At 37.6% G+C, this 23,499-nt stretch overlaps 1 protein-coding gene across 7 annotated transcripts in view; it reads left to right on the top strand.

Moving 5' to 3' along the window:
- The window catches only part of LAMA2 (laminin subunit alpha 2), a 374,696-nt gene that overhangs the window by 77,345 nt on the left and 273,852 nt on the right, over window positions 1-23,499 (top strand). For all 7 annotated transcript variants that reach the window (XM_069787394.1, XM_069787391.1, XM_069787388.1 and 4 more), the window contains exons 2-3: window positions 15,936-16,106; window positions 20,261-20,373. In XM_069787394.1, the coding sequence (XP_069643495.1) occupies window positions 15,936-16,106; window positions 20,261-20,373 (284 nt within the window). The remainder of the gene's footprint in view (window positions 1-15,935; window positions 16,107-20,260; window positions 20,374-23,499) is intronic.

The following is a 23,499-nucleotide window of genomic DNA, read 5'->3' as shown; positions in this document are numbered from 1 at the left end:
GAAGATCTGCCTTTCAGTTGTCTTTGATTGCAGATTTTGTCAGCTGTGAGTTACTACAGGTTTGACTCCAGTGTAGTGAGCTCAGGAGATGGGGAGATATCCAAGTCAGAGACATGAACAGCATGTACCTGTACCTCCATGACAGCAGTTTCCGCATGAACCAGTCTGTCTTGAACATACTTGCTTGCTGCCTGCATTACCCAGATCTCTCCTTAAAGTTGATAATGCCAGTGACAAAATAATACTGCCTCCATTCAGGAGGGAGTGCATCCAGCAGGAGCACTTGCCTCTTCAATCCTATGAAGATGGAAGCATTCACAAAACCACCAACTGAGCAGGTTCAAGGGTGGTACCGAGTGTATGATCCAGGAGAGGCAGTGTGAAAGTTGCAGTCTTTTGAAAGTGAGGACAAATAATTTTTCATGGAATAGTTACAACGTACATTACTTCTCTTGCAATTAAAAGCAAATATTTTTACAAATATTTAGTGTTCCCTTCCCCCACACCTAAAAAACCAGAACCAATATACTGGTGTAATAGCATGTGATCACCTTGTGCTTGAACAAAGTGAACTTCTGTTTGTATAGCATCAGGAAATGGTCAACTGTGATGCTTGAATGCAAAACTGGCTAGAGGAAAAAGGAGGGGAATGAGAACAAGATTAAAGCTAAACATTTAAGTGTTCTAATAAAAGCTTGCAGGAGTGCCTGAGGAGATGGAGCCATGCTTTTAGCATTGGCTTTTTAATACCAAGTCACCCTGAAATGAGAGCTTCAGGTTCTTGTAGGACTGTCTTGGGAGTTTTGTCACTCTGTGGGAGCTACACTATTTATCCTGCAGATTACTCTCTTAGCTTTCTTTCAGATGAGAGCATAAGAACTCAAATCTAGTCTGTATATAGAGATTATAATCCCATGCGGAACAGTAAAAGATTGCTCTCTCTCTCCCACTCACTTGAGATCAACTGTGTGATAAAAATAGGCGGTAGAATCCAATTAAAGTAGGGAAGAAGGGTTAAAACACAGATAGACTAAAAGAACAGAAAACTCTAAGATGATGAAATATTAATATATTACATGTTTTAGTCAAGCTGTGGAGCAAGATGGATCAAGTATGAGCACCCTGTGAAAATGGGGTGAACAGAACATGAAATTCTGCTACATGACAGCAGGGGTACTTTTCTTTGATCTCAACCGCATTGACAGCACAATTGAACCATTATTTAAGAAAGGATAAAGCCCAGCAATATCATTTGACAGAGAGCAACTACTACCACAGAAACCCTGTCTACCAACCCATGTGCACTATATCACTCAAATATTGAATATGTGACAAGTGGGCATGCAGGTGAGCAGAAATCTGTGAGGAATATTTGCAAGTAGTTCTAATTTGAGTTGAGTAGTTGGCTGAAGATGACCCAAGGGGTTCTTTTATAATATGAAGAATTAATTGAAATGTGTATTTCTGTTATCTTTCCAATAACTGGATAGCTTCTCTGTTTCTAATGAAAGGAAATTTCCTGTTACAGGATATTAAACTGATCTCCACTGTCTTACGAATTTAATAATTGTCTGGCATATAACTTTAATTTTTTTCAATGAATGGATAAAAACTCATAATATAAGGACACTTTCAGGCAGGGCTGTAAGATTCATAGGGTAGACAATATGGTGCTGCTCCCTACTGTGATACAAAGTCCCCATGGTCCCTGCTGGTGTGCTGATAGCTGCCTGAGAATTGTAGCAAATTTCAAGTGGCTTTGCCTTGGTCCTAGTCTAGGAACAGCTGAATGCAGTGCCAAGATGCCAAATTAACTGTTAATACATACAGAGTAGAAAACCAGTTATATTCTATGTTAGTTAACGCTGAGAGGAATTGTCTGCAGCACTGAAGTAATCATAGTTATATGAAAAAGACACTAGGCAGATTTAAGGATCGGCATTTGAAGTTTACAAACAAAGTTAAGACATAGACTACATTAAAATGGCTACTTTATACCCAACTTTTAACAGGTTCCCTAGGAAACCCATATTTAAGTATAGATTAAAGTAAGTATATACTTACAGTATTCTCCCCTTTAACAACACCTTCTAATAGTAATGTCATTGTTAAAAAGGTCCCATATTGAAAAGATTTTCAGACATGAATCTTTCAGAGAGAATTAATTTGTATATTCTTTGCAGAATCTTCTTTCAACTCCTCTGTGTAACACCTCAAAGAAAGCAAAGACTAATTAATAATTATGTTTAGTGGTAGATTGCATGAAAGTTCAAAGACAGTATTTGTATTATTAGGTTATCCTAGAAGAAGGAAGAGACTTGGTACTGATCGCTAACTTTTTTTAGGAATTTCAATCTGGGGATTTATGATAGCAATGTCAAAGAAGTTCTCTTAGACTCAGAATTAGGTGCGGGAATTTAAGGAGAGGATACACTGTATTCGTGCATAATAAAAGCGAGATGTGTTTGTAGATACAATTCTGCACCTTACCTTCAAAATGATAGTTTTGAGGAAAATAGTTAGGGAAGTAACTAGGGAAGGATGGATGTTTCTTTCTCTAATAGAATATACAAACAAAATTTTAAAATTAAAACTTTCCAGTGGAGAGATGTGGCTTCAGGCTTTTTGTTCATTGCTGATTCTACAAGGGCCATTGCACAATTGGAAGCCTTTTCCCGTACCCTGAAGAAAATTCTGTCTATCCCACTGTCCCTGTAGAAATTACACTAGGTCTGCCTTGCAGTTTGTTTTTTGGCATTAGAGTGATGGCTTCTGTCGTTCTTCATAGAAGGAGACTTTTTTTTTTCCCTGGATGTAAGGAGAAGATTACAGTGTTTGTAATTCTTAGTAACCAGAGCTTATTATGTGTTCCCCCCAAATTTATTGTGTAAAACTTTCCCCTCATCTTTCCTCACTTTGGGAACAGTCTGTGACTTGTTTCTTAGGGGTGTTCTTTGTTACCCAACTTTTTGCCTCTTGTTGCTAAATGTGCATACCGCTATTCTGTTTTCAGCCCCTGAGATCCCTCTGTGCTCTACTGCTACCGCTTCACCTATTGCCTTTCTTACCCTGTGCCCTGATGCGAGCAATAACAGTGCATCTCCAGGTGTCACTGCCCCACACACTTGGATTGTCTTGTGCTCTCCTTACCTTTCTGCTTTCCCACATCAGGTGTTTTGGGTTTCAAAAGCAGAAGGGCCACCATGACTGGTGTTCTCTTTATCACCCTTTCTGCTGCATTTAGGCTTCACCAAACCTCTAAATGTGATACATCTGCTGAGTATTTTTTTTATCCTTTTCCCTTATAAAAGGGTCTCTCTTTTCTTCCTTGCAGGAATTTCCTGTTTTTACCCTTTCTCTCTTGACAAAGACTGTGTCTACTCCCTTGTTCTCTTTATCCTTAAAAGGAGCTCCTCCTGCCCCACCACCTGCCCCATCTCATGTATCAAAATCCCCCCAATTCTGCATAAAAAGAGTGCTGCATTTCATTGCTGCCTATTCTAAATTCCTCTCTTCTTCCAATTTTTCACTGATCAAGAAATCAGTCTCTTCAGTTCTATGTCTCTTAGTAACTAGACTCCATGGAATGGATAATCAAGTGTATCACTGTTACCTGGAAAGCATTAATAGGTGCCTTTATCAGCCAGCTCTGTTGGGTGTTATAGTTACAGGCAGTTAAACCTGTCACTCTTCTAACCCATCTAGCTGTGGGGGTTTTTTTGTGCCCCTCCTTCCCTTCCTCTTTCCTGGGCCAGTAAATGATTCAGAGAACACTAAAGAATTAGAATTAGTTTTAAGTATTACAGCCAATTGTTATAGTACTTACAGGTATGCCCGTAAGTGTTATCAACTTGGTAAGTCTACAAAGACCTTATATTTAAAATATTTTTTTGTATGGATGCCAATCAGCTATGTCTTGTCAATACTGTTGCTGAAAGTCTCATTGTATAATGTGGAATTGCGTGCTTCAGTGGACAGTTCATGTAGAATTAAAAAGTATAAAAGTTAAGGTCTCCGTGAACTGAGCAGTCTGTCACCTAGAATGACTGCAAGCAACTTCTGTTAATCAAAAAAAGCTGCATAAAAAGCTGTTGCTATACACCCATGTGGGGGACCCGAAAACCTTTCTTTTTTGGCATTTTCCTAACTTTCAGAACAGTGAGGCCAGCCAAAGGAAAACCCAAGAGATGTATATTTGCTTCAGATTTCTGAGAAACAAACCATTTGTTCTCCAGCTGAGAGTCCATTGCTAAAACCTTTAATCATGCGAATAAATGTCATACTAGTGACAGTAGTACCACTGAAGCTCATTAAAATGCTATTGGAAGACCTGAAGGATTCCTTTCCTTGATGTGTCATCCCATGCATTTTTAAAGCAACATGCAGGGATTCATCTGTATGCAGTTCTGACTGATTTTAATGGAATGTAAAGATGTGACATCTGTGACAGCTCTGAGTCCACTTTTATAAAGAAGAAAATGAGGGTTTCCACTAATACAGATAGGCACAGCTTTACCAGAGAAGTATTAAGAGATACTGATATAATTTAATTTTCATGAATGATAAAGTAAATATGTGTAGGGATGTTCAAGCTGGCTTATATTGTAAGCCAGATGTCTCTGGCAGTTACAAGCACAAACTGTATACCAGGTTGCACATTTTGTCTCTAATTCTAAACCATGGTACGTTGTCACTGGTTTGCTGACAGCCATCTGCTCAGACCTCGTTTGATCTTCCCATTCAGTCACAGTTCAAGATAGGGGACAAAATGTATGTAAGGGAGGGAAATTATTGAGCTGTTTTTCTCATGGAGAAAATAAATATTATTAAATATTATTTAAATATTCTTTCTCACAAGATATATCTTAAAAAGATACTGAAATCATGCACTTGTTCTATTCTCTTTATGAAATAGGAAGAATTTTAGACACTCATACTACTGTGACTACAGATACAGATGCACTACTATATTTGTGTATCTGTATATCTTACTATATATATGATTTATAAATATATAAATACACTATTACAGCACTTATAAATATATGTATTTAGTAGCCCTTTTGTAGCAAAGTCTATGGTGAACATGCATGTAACATACAACAACTGTTTCAATGTACCAGAACATAAGGGTACATTAAAATTGATGCAGAATGTTCAAAATATTCTTCCATGGTCTTATAAGTCACTGAAGAGTTTCTTGACTCAATGTATAGCAAACAGCAATCTGCAATTTTTGCAGTTTATTAAGCACTTGTTTTGCAACATTTCTCAGTTTTTCAGCTAATTTGTGCCTCACAATACTGACTGTATGGAAGTGAAATAGAGATAACCTGTTCTGTTCTATGGAAAGCTAGGAGTCTGTTTGAGTTGTGAAAAAATATGTTTTGCATTCTGCCTTCAATGCTGTAATCAGAGAGGGCCTTGATCTTGTTAATTGTGCTTTACATGCATTGAAACTGAACAGATTAAAGGTGTAAGGCCTTACAGTATTATCCAAGGAGAGCAACTTAGCTCTCATTTTAATAGGGTGTTATATAGCTTGGGTTTAAGTAACACATACACGTAAAATGGTAAGTGTAAATGGTGTGCGTAGCTAAAATGTTGGTTTTAAGACCAGCATGGATTTGTGGAGGGGAAATTGTGCTTAGCCAACCTGATGGCCTTCTACGATGAGGTGGCTTGGTGGATGAGGGGAGAAGAGTGGATGCTATTTATCTTAGCTTTGTTAAGGCTTTTGATGCTGTCTCCATGACATCCTCATAGAAAAGCCGATGAAATATGGGTTAGATAAATGGACAGCAAGGTAGATTGAAAACTGAATGGATAGGCCCAGATGGTTGTGATCAGTGGCACAAAGTCCATCTGGAGGCAGGTCACTAGTGATGTACCCCAGGCGTCAATACTGGGGCCAACACTATATAACATCTTTGTTAATGACCTGGATGATGGGGCAGAGTGCACCCTCGACAAGTTTGCAGGCAATACAAAATTGGACAGAGTGGCTGATGTGCCAGAGGGCTGTGCTGCCATCCAGAGGGACCTTGGCAGGCTGGAGAAGTGGAATAACAAGAACCTCATGAAGGTCAACAAAGGGAAGTGCAAAGTCCCGCACCTGGGGAGAAACAGCCCCATGCACCAATACAGACCAGAGGCAAATGACTGGAAAGCAGGTTTGCAGAGAAGGATCTGGGTGTCCTGGTGGACAACAAGTTGAGCATGAGCCAGCGATGTGGCAAAAAAGGCAAATGGGCTGCATTAGTTAGAGTGTCACCAGCAGGCTGAGGGAGGCGATCATTCCCTGTCTATTCAGCAGTGATGAGAGCACACCTGGAGACCTGTGTCCCGTTCTGGGTTCCTCAGTACAAGAGAGATGTGGACATGTCGGAGCAAATCCAGGAAATGGCTGGCAAGATGATTAAGGACTTGGAGCATCTGCCCTACAAGTAGAGGCTGAGAGGGTTGGGATTGCTTAGCCTTGAGAAGTCTCAGGGAGATTTTATCAATGCGAAGAAATGTGTGTGTGTTGGGGGGGTAATACAGAAGATACAGCCAAACTTTTCTCAGTAGTATCCAGTGACAGGACAAGAGGTAATGGGCACAAATCGCTATACAGAAAATTCCATTTAAAGATAAGAAAACACTTTTTTTACTGTGAGGGTGGTAAAAGAGCGGAATATGTTGCCCAGAGAGGCTGTGGAGTCTGCATCCTTAGAGATATTGAAAATTCAGCTGCACAGTCCTAGGCAACCTGCTCTAGTGATTCTACTTGAGCAGGGGTTTGGGCTAGGTAAGAGGTCCCTTCCAGCCTCAATGATTCTTTAATTCTCTGAAGACAATGTTAAGAACTCCGCATTGAAATTGCTAATTGGTGGTCTCACATTTTACCACAATATGTTAAAACTTTTAGAATCCTTACCAGTATGTGTTTGTGAAGCATTATAGCAGAATAGCAAGAAATAAATAAGTTCAAAGAATGAGAATTGAACTTAATGTTTATTCAAGCTCATCAGTTGAGAGAAACGTACTTTAAACTATTTTCATCTGAATCCTCAGGGTAAAAGTAAGTGCACTGAATCTCTTCCATACCGTAAGATCAGTTTTTCCATTTGCTCTTTAGTTTCATAATGTCAAACTCAGTTTGAATTTTTTTTGTCAGTGTAGATGGTGATGAATAGGTGGATGACTTTTATTAGCCTCCGTAACATGTCTTTTGTTGCCTCTTGTAAAAGAACACAGCAAACATCTCAGTCTTTCTGTTTAAGTTGACAGTGTTGAAGACTCAAGGGCACAGTAACTAATTCTGATTCTGCAGTGTGGTTTCAATGGACATTCATTCTGAAGTTATTGCAAAAATAGTAATAAGCTTCATATTCTTTAGTGTCCAAGACAATGTATAACAGGGTTTTTCTGCATAAAACAATAGCTTTGTCAAGACCAAAATCAGCAGTAAATTGCATCTGGAGGCTCCAGTTTTCCCAGGCTTTTTTCTAACTTTGAGAAATTCTGATTTCATTTTTTTACACTTTTATTCAGTGTCATAATCCTTTTTTTTTTTTCCCCTCCTTCAGTGGGATGGAACTGGGATAGACAAATACAGGTGTCTCTCTCACCCTCTCTTTGCAACTGAGGGAAGTGCATTAGTGTGGGGAACCAAACCTACAGTGTCTTCTGAGTATGGAGACACGGATATTCAGATGTGGGAACTGCACAAAAATGGACCTTTTTAGCTATATCATGCAATTTGGGAAAGTTGTAAATTGATGTGTGCTATTGAAGAACAGAAGATACACGATTTGGGAGAATTCCTGTTTGCAGTAGATCAGTGTTGTCTCCCAGAGGTCCTTTTACTTTTTCTTGTTAGGCCTGCTTGGCTGACCAGGACCATACTACTGCATTGCAAAGGTTTTAATGAAGGTCATGTGGCTAATAAATACAAGGAAATAACTGTAAAGAGTGCTGCTTGCTTCTTCATGCATAGTGCACTCTTTCTATGGATAAGGTATTTGTACAACTAGGATTTTGCACTTTAAAATTGGTGCCAGAATACAGATGTATATTTGAAAATCAGTGGGTGCCTGACTCATGTCAGAGGCATGTAAATACCTCTGAAAATGAGATGTCCATTAAATCTTTGTGCTTTGCATTTTTAATTCAGTGGGAGTTCTGCCATGGGTGTTAAGGAGACAGGATTTCATCTTCACCTATATTTTTCCTCTTCTGCTTTGCAAAACAACCTTCTGTGACAGCTCTAGAAAAAGGAAATTGATTACAAAGCTAGGCAAATGCTTATATATTTTATACAATATAATATTGGGGTAAGCCAATAGCAATTTTTTCACTCAGTCTCCCAATCTGTAAAACCGATCATGTTTTGCTATTAAAATCAGCAAATTCCCTATAGATTTTGTGTGCTGTAAGCTGTGGAGACGCAAGGTAATATTACTAGATAATCAATACACCCTTTTTCAGATGCATCTGTTACTTGGTAAGGATTATAGTTCGCTTTGCTATCAAGGTTCTTCAGGTTAGGTTTTTATACTATGTCTTTTGTGTTGAAGTTAAATATGCAGGAGGATGTATGTATCGTTACTCAGTACGAAGAGAGAAAACTACCTGAAGGTAAAAGTAAGCTACCTTTACCACCAAACATTGAAAACCACCTTCCCACTTCCTTTGGAAGGAAAAAAGGATGACTACCGAACAGTACTATAATGCACAGTGGTTTAGGGCAACTGACATAAAAAGGGACTGAAATACTTGTTTTCCGATTTTGTTTTCCTCTTGACAAATGGGCTTAGTGTCAATTTTTTTTCAGTCTGCAAGCTCTGTTGTGTCTGGACGGCTATTTCTTCAAATTGGGCTTATTTTCTAGTTGTATAAAACTCTTCATCTACATTGTGGATAGAGTGCATTAAGTTATTCCCTGTGGTGCACAGCTGGAAGCTATTCTGTGCTGCAACATTTTGTTTTATTTTGTCCCAGTTTTTTCTCCCCACTGTGTTCCCACAGCCTAGCATAGCTCTGTGCTGCAGCAGACAAGTCTCTCTTTTTCCAGTGACACTTCTTAGAACATCTGAAATTGACATATTCTCTTTTGTCTTTTTAGTACGAATTCAGTGGCAAACAGCTCTGCTTGACTGCACGAACATTTCAAAGTACTCTGTAGACTAGGAAGATTGGCTTGAAAAGTTAGACATATTTAGGCAGGCTGTTTTATTTGCTTCTTTGAAGAGACTAGGGGTATTTAAGAAGATTGAAGGAAATATACCATGTCAAATACTGGTCTGTTTAGAAGAGAGAAAGGGAATATGCAGGTCTTAACAGAGCTCTCTTTGAAGGAGGAAAACATCTTCTTAGTTCTAATGCTTTAGTAAGACACAAAGAATCCCAGAGTTGGTAACCCAAAGTTTATCTTCTATCTTAGAAGTATTTTAAAAATACTATTAAAAAACAATAATGATTTTTTTTTTTTTAGTTAAAATTTTGCTTATATGTGCAGGGACTGCAATTATTTATATTAATTTTACCCTCAGTAAAATGGGGCGCTGATCTTATTCCTCTGTAATGACAATCTAGATATTAAATAATAGCAAATGCAAAATTTCATCTGCCAACCATTATCTGTCAAGAAGAAAGGTCACAGAGCCTTCTGTTAGTATCTTTGCAGTGGTCTTTCTCCTTCCAATTTTCTTCTCTATTTCCCAGTCTCCCCCACTCAGTTAGACAGTTCCTTCCTTCATTTCCATGCAAAGATCTCTGCTGCTGTCTTCCATCTCCTATCGCTAATTGGTGGTTCCTTGTTTCTCACTCTAGGTGGCTGCTGCTTCCTCCATGCTGTATCAGAAGCCTAACAGAGGTTATAATCTTGGTCTTTGTTCTTTGCTTGTGATTCCTGCTTCCATTATAATGCTGGAGTGCCCTTCTAGCGAGACGTATCCCACCAGTTGCTTTGTAGATGCAGGATGCTGATGTGGTTGAAACAGTATTTGCAGTTCTCCATGGGTTATGTGAAGGGAAGGAAAGAAAAAGACCTGGTAAATGGTAGGAAGACTAATGTACAAGGTAATTATCTTGTTTACATTCATATCTATTTTCAGCACCCCTCCTTTGCTGTAGCTGCTCCTTGACATACTTCCAAAATAGGTTATCCCAGTGACTATCCCCACTTCATAATGAACCTGTAATCACCATTTGACAGCTGGAAATATAGTTAATATATTTGATTTCTAACTAGAATCCCTCCATCCTCTCTCAGCTAGGGAAATCAACTAGGTCTTGCAGTGTGCTCTGAAGGTCAATCAAATAGCGCTATTTGGGAGGAGAGTGAGAGTGAGAATGAGATTGAATTCAACAGCTGGCAGGCTTTATGAAAATATCTTGTACCTGCTACTTGTGTAGCTCGTGCTTCTGCTGATCTCAACTATTGCAATAAAGCATGTGGAAAATCTGTCAGTTTGGCAGAGAAGTAAGTAATAGGGCATGACAAAATAGGGCAGGGTGCCAGGCATCAGATTGGTGGGTTTTATTCCACTGATACTTACTGAGCTTATATGAGCTGGAGGTTGGTGAGGAAATGTGAAAAGTACATAACAGAAAACATGTGAAGCTGGCTGTTATTTTCTTTATGCCATGAGATGAGAAAAACATAAAATGAATTAGGTAATACTGCTTTGGAGAAAACTGCAAGGAAATCACCAATCTCAGAGGACGTTCTGAGGATCTACAGAATAAGTAGCCATTAATGAGACCTCTATGGATGCAAGGTAATGATGGGAAGTAGTACAGAGGACAATGGTTGGTGGAAAAAATGAATGTTGGCAAAAATATTATGGTTTCATTAGTAACACCCACACAAAATTAAGGTTACAGTTTCTATTCTATTTTGGCTGGATCTTGTTGTTGGGTTATATGTGCTACTAGCCTTACTAAGAAACAACTACAGGTATGTATTAGAGGCAATAACAAGGAAAAATGTGAAAGAAGAGAAAGAGTACAGTGATGCCTCCCTGGACAAAACCCTGCAACAGCCAGTGATTTAGGGATATTCTGAACTGACAATTGAACACCAAGCCTTTCATGTTTAACAGCTCCAGATGAACCCTTGTTCTATGTATTAATCTAGTTGGTTTTTAATCTATTCCTGCTTTTGGAATGAAAACATTTTATTATAGAATTTATTAATGTATTCTAGAATTTAATTTCTATCATACTGAAAAGCAGTTCCATTTATAAACAGACAAAAAATCCCAATCAGTGAAGAAAACTTGTGTGGTAAGTTGACTCAGCACCCCCCAATTTGTGGTAGAAGGGTAACTAAACTGACCACGTTCATTTCCAAATGTTCACTTACTAAACCCAGTTATGACTTCATATACAGTTATTTTATTTTATACATCTCCCAATCAGTTCTTTTCCCAGTAGCCTGTTAATGTCCACATTCAGAAGTTGTTCCACAGCTGTGATCTGGTCACACTTTTCTTTATCTTTTTTAGTTCTACCATGTCTTTTTAGAGATGAGGGATAAGGAATATTGTACAGTATTTGAGTTGTCATTATGGATGGATTTATGTGATAATGACATTTTGTTTCTATTCCTTGAGCTAATATTTTCATTGAAATATCCATAATAACTCTTTCAGCGGTGATAATAGTTCATGCAGAGCCTATCGTATTTTTCCCCTGTGTATTAATTTCCATTCCTCAATTTCATCTGCCATTCTATTGCCTAGACACACCATACTGTAAAATTTTTCAACCACTCTTTGTGGTCTTATTCGGATTATCCTGAATAATTTATATCATCAATAAACTGTCACCTTACTTTTTATCCTCTTTTCTAAGTTACTTATGTAACTGTTGAACAAAACAGCAAAGATTGCTGTCGTTTTCCTGGGTTATTCCCCATTTTTGGGTTTTTTTGTTGTTATCTCATAAGAGGTCATTCCCTCATATGTCATGATAGTGTAGTTCCTTTAATGGCCTTTGTGGAATCTTGTCAAAATCTCTTTGTTAATCTAAATATGTTGAACTCAGTGAATCACTTATACCTATATGCTTGCCAATGTCTGCAAAGAACGTTAGTATTGATAAGGGATGACTTGTAAGGCCTCTGTAAAAAAACACTGATCCCAAGCATCCACTATTTTTGTCTTTAAGATATTCAGATCTGCTTTGATCCAGGAACCATTTAAAAAAAAATGATAATTTAGTTAGGACTTTGGTACAACACCCTACTTTTAACTAGAACAGTGGCAGTGTAAAACTTGAGTACCTTGGCGTTTGTAGGCAAAAATCAGCTATTCCTGCTGATTCTCTGCTTTTCATTTTTACCAATTTTTTTCTAAAACTTTTTTTGTTGACAATATGTGCTAAACTTTCATCACTAATTCTGTAGAGGGTTGAGCATCTTGCTTGATTACCCTTGCATGGTACACCGCTTTAAAGAATTTGATTAGTTTCTGTGTTACTTTCCTTTCATAGTTTAATCGCCTGTCAACAGTAAACTGTCTATCGGCCTTCCATACTCTAAAAGCTCCATGGAATATGTTCCATGCTTAAAAAGCAAAATGGAAAGCAGAAAGATGACCATGCCCATTTCATAGGTGAGAATCTGAGACTGTTTTTTTTTCACGCAACAGAAATCTGTTGAAAACCAGAAATTGAACTCAAGCTGCTAAAACCACTGCCTAATTATAAGCCAATCTTTTCTATCTATTTCCTCCAGGCAATTGCTAGAATTTTGGTGGTTTTTACAGGTAGAAATGAATGCTAATCTGTTTTTTGCTAGTGACACAAAGGAGGGAAAAGATTGATGTAGCTGGCAGTTGAAGGGAGTAGAATTTCTCTGCTTGCACTTGAGCTACACAAAATAGAGATAATGCGTTTCTGACTCAGAGGCATTTTACCAATTCTTTGCACTGGAGCAAATGATTACTAAAGGTATTTGGCAATAATGAGAGAAGAACTCTCTGTAATTATAGCAGATTATGTTTTTGGAAGTATTTGATAGGAGGATGCCCATAGAATTCAAGGTGGGATTGATAACTAAATAAACTATACAATTTAGTGAGAAATTGAATTTTAAGATGCACAAAACTAGTACACCAATTTTTAAATATTCCTTCTGTATGATTATCATAATGAAAAATAAGGCAAAATTCTCTAAAAAAATGAATTGTGGTGTATTGAGCTTTCTTGTCTTTTTCCTGGGGATTTATGATTGGATAGATGTGAATGTTAGAAAGGATAAACAGTGTACACTAGCATCATGAACATTGACATTTTTATTTCATATTCAAAGGGCCTAACTAAAGGATTCAAGACAATGGTTTCATCTTCTGTATTGCTAGAATCTTGTGCCTATGTTGTGAAAGTATTATATATATATTAATTGCTAGAAAGCAGTATGAATAGTACTGCTTCCTCTGTTCCATGGAGCTTGCATGTCAAATGTTCTTAAAAAGCAAAGCCTTATTTTGGGCTGTACAAAGCAGTAGCATAGAATTGTAGAGTATCTCAAGTTGGAACTTGGACCCGTAAGGACCATTAAGCCCAACTGCCTGCTCCTCGCAAACAAAGATTATTCAAAAGAAGTTCAAATATGTTGTTAATTGTAATTTTTAACTTGTTAAAATACCAGGACTGGGAAGTTCATCAATACCAAACTTGAAGTGCTGGGTGCAGTGTAGGAGCAGTTTGTGCGTCTTTTGCTCTCTGCCTGTCAGAACCACTCCTGTGAGCCTGCAGGGAGTGCAGTGTGATGCACTTCTCTGTGAGGTGCTGGGATCTTGACATGGTCTCTTGACAGTGGAACACCCAATACTTGTTTTGGTGCCTGTGTTTGTACTGATTATGGGCAAGGCTGTTTTGGTAGTTTAGTCCTAAGCTGCTCTGTACATAAAAGAGGTTACCTGAGAGTGAAATTGTGTTCTAATTGATGAGTTCCTTAAATACTCTTCATTTACTTATGTCTCTTACATTTAAAATTTGAGTTAAAACTTAGAACAATGGTATGATTTGTGTATAGACATGTAACGTGTTATTTTTATAGCTATGTGAATCTGGGGGCTTTTGGGCTATTCTTTTTCAGCTGTTCCACTGTTTTTTAAAGGATTTATTCTCCTGATGCCATGTGCTGCAATTGCTTGCATGTAGGATTATTCAGTCCTTTCTATGAGGTTCACTTTTGAGGGAATAAAATACTTAACTCCAAACCAAATGCCAGACTATGTGTTAAGACTAAATGATTACTGGCTTTTACACTATTAACTTCATACAGCTTAAAAAGAGAATAATGAGGCTGTAAGTCAACCTAGGAAGTTCCAGAACTATTAATTCATCTACTCTGCTAATGCTTACACAGATTTTTACCATGTGCCCCCATTGTAGAAGGCAGCAAATATCATTGAATAAAAATACAAGAACAACTGTTATCGATTTTAAGACGTGATGAAAATGAGTTGTAATCTATACAGAAGAAGCAAGCTACACGATCAATAAAATCTCAACTATTTATTGACTATACAAATGGGACAGGTTAGTAACTAATTGGTTCCCTTGCTCAAGCAGTATGTTTAACATGGTTTTAAAGTGAGCATGAGAGTCACTAACCCACAATGTCAGAGGACAGCTGTACCATGTCCAGCCAAGCTTGGTAATTAAATGGCATACAGGTTAATTGCAGAGACAAGCAGGAGACTGGAGTTAAAGGACTGAAAGGAGTCAGTTGAATAGTGTTGTCCATCTGTGGAGGAGGAAAAGGAATGTCATTATAAAGGCAGCTTTACGAGTCTACAATAATCGCAAATTCAGTTTTGATTAAAGCCTTATTTTAAGGCTATAATAGTACAATAGGGTTAGAAGCTGAATGAATTGCAGAAGAGTGGGTTTTAGGCCCAGTAGAAATTGGCGTCAAATAAATCTGAAGATGATCCCAATCCATACTGCAGATTTTTTTGGTGTTGTTTTGTTTTAATCTGCAGCCATGGCAAATTACGCGTTTGAAGATGTAGAAGTGATTGATTTAATGTGAGGGGGTAATGTATACATTCAGCATGCCATATCAGTTTGTCTCCGTGGATCAATTTTATCACGGCTCAAAGGTTTTGATCAGTATTTAGTGGGAAGGAGCGTAACCCACCTTAATGATTGTTCTTCATATGGTTTATAATCTTTATAGTTTACTGCTACATAGAACTCAGTTCAGCAGAGCACTCAGACATGTGCTTAAGTGCTGTGCTGAATGAGAATTATAATACATCACTCAGCATGTGCACCTGAAAAAAACAACGATACTGCCATAAAAGATATAATGTTGTATATATTATCCTCTTCTTGAGGAAAGGGAAACCACACCTGGCAGATGCTGTTCGTGTTGCTGCATGAATTACTCAGCTTCTCTGATGACAAGGGTGACTATGAGGTCCTAAGCAGAACAGTAATATAGTATAATACAAGTCATGCAGTCTGTGAAGGAAAAGTTTTCCCATGGAGATGTAAGCAGAAAAGAAGAATAAGAGAATTTTCATAGGTAATTTGTGTACAGTGTTTCAATGTCCAATTGGGTAGGAACACAAGGTTTGATGATGAAAAAAAAATATTTTACGGTGCTTTGTATGTTTCCATACTATACTTTCTCCTTTGGTGTCCTGCTGTTGTTCAAGATACAACCAGAAGGTACCAAATTGAGTTTTAGAAGGGAATGAGGAGGAAACCATCAGTATAATGGCTTTATTCTGATGTCTAAATTCTGGATTCAAAACCAAAGTTGTTGGTGCTTTTCTGTGCTTCATTACTTCCATAGTTGTTGAAAACTAAGCCTTTTGCTTTAATGCTGTAGCAGGTGTTATGTTCATTTATGATTGTCCTGCTAAATTCACCTTGCTTTTGCCTCTGTTGCTTTTGTTTATGATTTGATTTTATTTTGTTTGCAGGGTTGTTTCCCGCAGTCTTGAACCTGGCTACTAATGCTCTCATCACAACCAATGCTACCTGTGGAGAAAAGGGTCGGGAAATGTACTGCAAACTTGTTGAACATGTACCTGGACAGCCTGCAAGGAACCCTCAGTGCCGTATTTGTGATCAAAGGAGCAGGGTTCCGCATCGTACGTATGCCATTTTCATTTTGTTCCTTTAAAAATATTTTTTTCTAAAGGTTGTAGACACTCAGCAAACAAAACTGTAGGTCACTGGCCTGATTACTGTGAAATGTCTGTCTCTTTCTTCTTAAATGAGGTTACCCATCTCTTGCATTGGTATTTCAAAATCTGTATCTGTTATGTATACTCCTCAGACTGAACTTTCTAATTCAGATACTTAAAAGCAGAGCACCTAAATTCAGATTTAGGAAAATTAAGTATCTACAGCTGTTGTTGAATTCTCTTAATATATACTAAATGTGAATGAAAACCAGATGACTTTTACCTGCATACTTACCTGTGGAATTGGAAAATTTTGGCCAATCTAAGCAACATCTGAAATTTCAGGTTAGGGCCAACTCTGGTTTTATTTTATTGTGTTCTGGGATATTTTTCTTCTTTGTTTGATGTTAATTCAGTTTCATTGAGCCAGCAAAAAGAAGATAAGATAATGGAGCATTGCTTGGTTTAATTGCTTAGTTTTTCATATTAACATTGATCTTTGCTAACACCGCTTTCTTAAAGACTACCCGGAAGCAAAATCAGTTTTCCAGTATAAATTTGTTATCATCTGCTTCAGAGATGCATATTTCTAATAGTTGGGAGGATTAGGACTAAGAAAATTTCTTAGTCAAGTCATACAAGTTCAATTTCATGTGACCTTGCAGTGAAAGTCATAAATAGCTTTAATGTTATATTTCTGTGAGTATATTGGCACTGTAGATGGTAGAGGGTGTAGGGTGTAGAAACACTTAAGACAGCTTTTAATGGAATAGATAAAATGTTTGAAGAAGCACAGCCACAGAAGCATGGAGACAATTTTTCTTTTTTTCCAGTTGTTTCCTTCTGAAAACTAGCTCTGATATATTTTCACCTCATGACAAAGCACATACTTAAAACCACAGGAAAAAAAAAATAAATAGATGACATTTAATCTGTCTGCTAGTTCTAGACAGGATGAGCTATCTATAGCTTGTTTAGCTTCTCCTTAGAAACTTCCTTCCAGGGCCACCCTTCCTAGAGTTATTTTACTCATTGCAAAGTCTTTTCCTAATAGCTAATCTGCATCTTCTTGCAGAAATTCGTGTCACCTTTTTGCTAACTTCAGTCAATACAAGGAATGGATTATTCCCTTTTACTTTACAGAAATATTTTAATTGAGAGTTGATGGTATTGCTCTATCTAGTTTCTACACTAAGCTATGTCTTTTATTTAATTCTCCTCATAGGTTGTATTTTCTAGGACTCTAACTGTGCAAATTGCAGTTCTCTGAATTCTCTCTAGAGGTTTTCATCTTTATTAAAATTCACCTGAGCTCTTACCAGCATTGCATAGAGATGCAGGTTTGCTTCAGAATGAACAGAACGTTTACATGTTTTACTTAGATATTTCCCCATTTTAATGGTGTGACACCACTGAGAGATATATAGCTAGTTGTCCATTGTAATCCTCAGATGCTTTACTGCTAAATAGCTACCTCTCCATTTGCTCCCCATCTTGCATTTGCGAAGCTAATTATAATTGCCCCAGTATAGACTATTTCATTTGTCTGAACACAGTTACAACCTTTTTCTTTCCCCATGGTAGTTTTCCAAGTTTCGACATCTTCTTTAATTGTAGTAAATGCTGCCTTCTGAGGAAAGGTCATATGATTTTGTAGCAATATAGCATTCAAATATGTTATACTATAGTAGTAGTGTGTCTCACTCACAGAAGATTTCAGGGGGTTTTGGAACCATTCCAACAGGCAGAAACACTGTGCAATAAATTCTTTCCCTTCTTTATAGATGGATATTTAGAGATGCATGCATATCATAAAAGTTTTTTTCCTATATAATTTGTTTAATTAAAAAACCAAACCTAAACCAAAGCTGGACTGCTTTGTTCCCATGTCCCGCCTATGATATCAGACAGTGTACACTAATATACATGTATATACACAGACATACATATGTGTGTATATACATATAAACCCCATCTGAATGATTTATATCAGTGTTTCCCCTCACTCCTACCCTCTTGAAAACTTGAATCTGCCCAGCTTCATAATGTCTGGTCTTTTGTTGCCAACCAGAACTCATTTTAAGGTTTTTAAATGTTCATTTGGCAGAAGGAAGTGCCTTATTTAAACAGAGATGGCTCATTAATAGGAGAACCATGTAATGTAACCAGACTTTAAATGATCCCCCTGGAATGTGTGAGTCTGGAGTGCCTCCCCTTAATTACTGTAGTAGGAAATGAACACAAATTCCCTGGTTAATCACATGTAAGCCCAAATTAAAGAGCACAGTTTGATGGGCTCACTCTGTAAGTTGTCCCCCTTGACATCCATCAGGGAGCTTGGTCCTTGAACTACATTTGCAATCCAGTCCTTTTTACAAATATTATATTATTGTCCCTTACCTTTTAAATAGGAAAACATGCCAGCAATTAATCAGTGTTTTCAAATTAATTGTGATTAAACTTTCATAATGGTGATTACACTTAATTGTTGATTCATCTCCCAACCCTCCTTCTCATGATTTACCTTTATGTCAATTTCACCTGAAGAGACTTACATCAAAATTTCCAATTAGACAGCTTCTGTCACAATCACTGAGGAGCTCTGAGTTTGATGTACGGGTGATTTTTGCTAGCACTCATTTAAAGCCAAAGTTTGTGCAAATGATCAGAGCTGTGGGAACTGACAACATGTAAATATAGGTGTGTTTTGCTTTTCTCTTTAATATAAAGCTACTAATAACATCACTTGTAGCACTGCTATTCTAACTTGCAAATGCTGGTGCCCATTAATGCCACTGAATAATGTGATATTTAAATAAAATTTTTGGCATTTTCAATTTTGCGGGCTTATGCCTTCCTTCACTCCCACAAAGCACTTTAATTGTATCTTTAAATATGTTCAGACATTCTGGCTTTCCTTAATGAGCTAGGACTCCTGTCCTCCACAGGTGGTTGACGTAGCAAAAAAACAGAGACACAAAGACAATCAATCTGGCTGCTTGATTTAAGTAATAATTAAAATAACAGTAAATTAATCAGTTCCTGAATTAATTATTTGCAATTCTAGGACTAGCTAGTAATGAAGCATATTCCAGTTTTATATCAAGAAAACCTGTCAGTTTAGAAAGCCATCCTTAATCAGCGGGGTAGGATTTCTCCTGTCTTGTTATGTTCTTGCAGACAGAACTTGCATAGAGGAAAACCGCTGTATTTGAATTTCCTTTGGGCTATTTTCCCCATAATGTACAGACTTGCTGTAGGCAATCAGGGACTTCAAAATAGAGATCTTTGTACCTTTTTAAAATTGAGTTTTTGTTATTCTCCATTTTGCACAGGAGAGAAACACAAATTGAGTGCAAAAAGTAACCTGGAAATGTTGAGTGCAATTTTTCTCAGTCTAAATAACATTAAAATACTGTGTAAGCAAATTTCAATAACTTAGAATATCTTGAAATCTAGGAAGAATGCAATTCTGTAAATAAATTCTTATCCCTATTATTTGGGATTCATTTGGGACACTGCAGCAGAGTAAATGTAGACGTGGAAAGTAATGCATCCTGGACTTTGATATGTATTATAACCAAGCAAACCATCTTTATATGCATGTATGTGAGTCAGACAATCTTCCAGTTGAGAAATAAATTCTGTAATGATTTCTGAATTATTTCCATGTGTGCTTAGAAATGTCTTAGAAATGCAAATACCAGTATTACTTTAATTCTGCTTTCCTTGCACAGGATATCTCAGGTTCCTGATTTGTTGTTTCTGTTGCAACATTTAGTGATTTTATAGTACTTGAAACTTTGGAAGACTGCAAGAAGTGTTCACTTGATTTAGATGTCTACATTTTCTGTAGAATCAGGAGAGCCTCTAAGTGCATTTAAGTGTTCTGAATCATCTTGTGATTCTAACCAAAATTAAACAACTAATATTAGATGAGCATTCCAGTAATAATAAGCATGACTGTGCCCCAAGAGTAAAAGAAAAATTAATTTCCTGTTTTTAAGTGCTGCCTCATTAGTTCTGTAATTGTATTAAAATCTAGATTTTAGATCTAAAAACATTTAAATCTCCTAATAATTTTGATATATATTTATGTATTTCTGCTGTTCTAACAGAACGACATCCGATAACAAACGCAATTGATGGCAAGAACACTTGGTGGCAAAGCCCTAGTATCCAGAATGGAATTGAATATCATTATGTGACCATTACATTGGACCTTCAGCAGGTAGACTTCTGCTTGTTTGTTTCTGCAAAGGCTTTCTTTCTTGCACAATAGATCACCTGGATTATTTTCCTCTTTGCTCTGTATTGCTTTTATATTATGAAGACACATTCAGCTTCTCCTATAGCTTTGTTATTTATACAGATAATTCTGACTGACCATTCATTGTAACATAATGTACCAAATTAAAAATAATTATTTCATATATATTTTTATGAAGTCATGTTTAAAATTATTTTAGATATAACATTTTCAGTATTTTTTTCATAATAACTTCTGGTTTGGCTCTTTAAAGAAAATTAAAAGATAGCTTCAGGGAAAATTAATATGAATAAAAGTTTATGTTCAGAATACTGTTCTTTCTTGTTTCAGTAACATAGTACTATACACTTAAATACACAAAAAATACTAAAAATACTTAAATGCACTAAAAATAGTTAATCTGTGCTAGGCATTAATGTGCATTTGATGGGTTATTTCGACGGACAGCCTGCGTAAAGAGAGGAGTTTGGCTAACAATGTCCTTAAATAAATTGCTTCTTGTTAGTGGAATCTTGCTTGACAGATGTAGCTATACAGAATGCAGTTATTTGATGCTTACGAAAATGCTACATAAATTCCAGGTATGTAAGCAAGAGGATTTGAGGGTAGATGGAAAATAATTTTATTTTTATTATGCCAAGATAAATACAGAACGATTATCTGCTACCAAATTTATTCATCATTTTATTAAACTTGACCATTTTGGTATTCAATTAAGTAGGTTACAAATTATTCCTCTCCCCCCACCCCCCTCCCCTTAAAATTTTCTCTGGTCTGTGGCTGGCCTGTATTTGTCTGCAACTTGAATCAGACCAGAAATCATAGAATCAGAATCATTTAGGTTGGAAAAGACCTTTAAGATCATCAAGTCCAACCATAAACCTGACGCTGCCAAGTCCACCGCTAAACCATGTCCCTAGTGCCACATCTACATGTATTTTAAATACCTCCAGGGATGGTGACTCAACCACTTCCCTGGGCAGCCTGTTCCAATGCCTGACAACCCCTTCAGTAAAGAAATTTTTTCCAATATCCAATCTAAACTTCCCCTGGTGCAACTTGAGGCCATTTCCCCTTGTCCTGTCACTTGTTACTTGGGAGAAGAGACTGACCCCCACCTCACTACAACCTCCTTTCAGGTAGTTGTAGAGAGCGATAATGTCTCCCCTCAGCCTCCTTTTCTCCAGACTAAACAGCCCCAGTTCCCTCAGCCGCTCCTCATAAGACTTGTGCTCTAGACCCTTCACCAGCTTGGTTGCCCTTCTCTGGACACGCTCCAGCACCTCACTGTCTTTCCTGTAGTGAGGGGCCCAAAACTGAACACAGTACTCGAGGTGCGGCCTCACCATTGCTGAGTACAGGGGGACAATCACTTCCCTAGTCCTGCTGGCCACACTATTTCTGATGCAGGCCAGGATGCTGTTGGCCTTCTTGGCCACCTGGGCACACTGCTGGATCATATTCAGCCGGCTGTCAACCAGCACCCGCAGGTCCTTTTCCATCAGACAACTTTCCAGCCACTCTTCCCCAAGCCTGTAGCGCTGCATGGGGTTGTTGTGACCCAAGTGCAGGAGCCAACACTTAACCTTGTTGAACTTCATACAATTGGCCTCGGCCCAGCCATCGAGCCAGCCTGTCCAGATCTCTTTGTAGAGCCTTCCTACCCTCAAGCAGATCAACACTCCTGTCCAACTTCGTGTCATCCGCAAACTTACTGAGGGTGCACTGGATTCCCTCGTCCAGATCCTTGATAAAGATATTAAACAGAACTGGCCCCAATATTGAGCCCTGGGTAACACCACTTGTGACTGGCCGCCAGCTGGATTTAACTCCATTCACCACAACTCTTTGGGCCCGGTCATCCAGCCAGTTTTTTTGCCCAGTGAAGAATATACCTGTCCAAGCCATGAGCAGCAAGTTTCTCTAGGAGAATGCTGGGGGAAATGGTGTCATAATGTGTCTTCCAGGTGTTAAGAAAAAAGAGAAGGCCCTTTCTCTGGCTCACTGGAGAGATATTCCCCTTCCCAGCTCCCCTTTCCTCTGTGATCTCTTCACTGAGATCAGTTTTCTATTTCAGTTTATTATTATTGGTTTATCAGTTTCACTTGGAACCTGCCTGTCCTTATTTCCTTTCTTTCTCATTTAGCTGTACTTAAAGAGGACAATAGCTAATTATCAACTAAAGAGGCTTCAATAAAGCATAGTTTGTCAGAAAATAAAATTAAATGAAAGGCAGGGCATTGACACATCTGTGTGCATTCATACATACAATTTTGTTTTAAGAGATCAAACTTAGTCTTAACTTAGTCTAGAACTCAGAACTTCAGTAACGTTTAATGAAGAGTAATACTTGGATTTCTAGGCTTTTATCCTTTATTTCTTGTAAAAAACCTGTCATCCAAATGATCTGATGGTAAAAATTCTTGTAAGTACCTTGTATCTGTGACACTGAAGTACTTGGAGAGCAGTAGTCTTTATACCTGGAAGAGCCCTTGAATCCTGGAAGAATTATTAGCATTCTGGCTTTAGAGCCCTCATTGTTACTGGCAGAAACAATCCTACATCTGTGTCTTTCTCCTTACATATGCAAAAGTATTCAGTGTGCATTTCTTTTTCAATTGGCAAACCTTTTTACTGAAGTTTGAGTTTAAGCTCCTGTGCGTTAAAAAGTTTTGGGTTTTTTTAAATGTCTTTTAAACTTTCAGAGTTATTAACTGGTTTGCCTTTACAGCAAGGAATTGTGCCTCTTGTTGGCTATGATCTGTTAATATGTGAGTAGCTCTCAGGCATTAGAACTAAATTACCATCCTTGTTTTTCATCCCCCAAGTGATTTTACTGGTGTAACTGTTTAGGTCAGTTCTGCTAAACTACGGGTTTACAACTTCTGTTTTCTTCTGCTATGTCAGTATCTAGATTGTCATAAGAAATAAGCAAATTTGTGCACTTCTGACAGTTTTTGGTTTTCTAATGTACTAAAAGCTAGCAACTACGGGGTCAGTGATTATATTGAAGAAAAAGTATGGGTTATTCTAATGTATATAAAAGGCTTCTTTGTGTGCCAGTTGACAGTGGTCTGAGAATACTGC

The sequence above is a fragment of the Haliaeetus albicilla genome, chromosome 7, assembly GCF_947461875.1.
Source record: "Haliaeetus albicilla chromosome 7, bHalAlb1.1, whole genome shotgun sequence".
NCBI classification, from domain to species: Eukaryota; Metazoa; Chordata; class Aves; order Accipitriformes; family Accipitridae; genus Haliaeetus; species Haliaeetus albicilla.
Note: the sequence above shows the minus strand (reverse complement) of the source record. Positions and strands in the feature narration are given on the sequence as shown.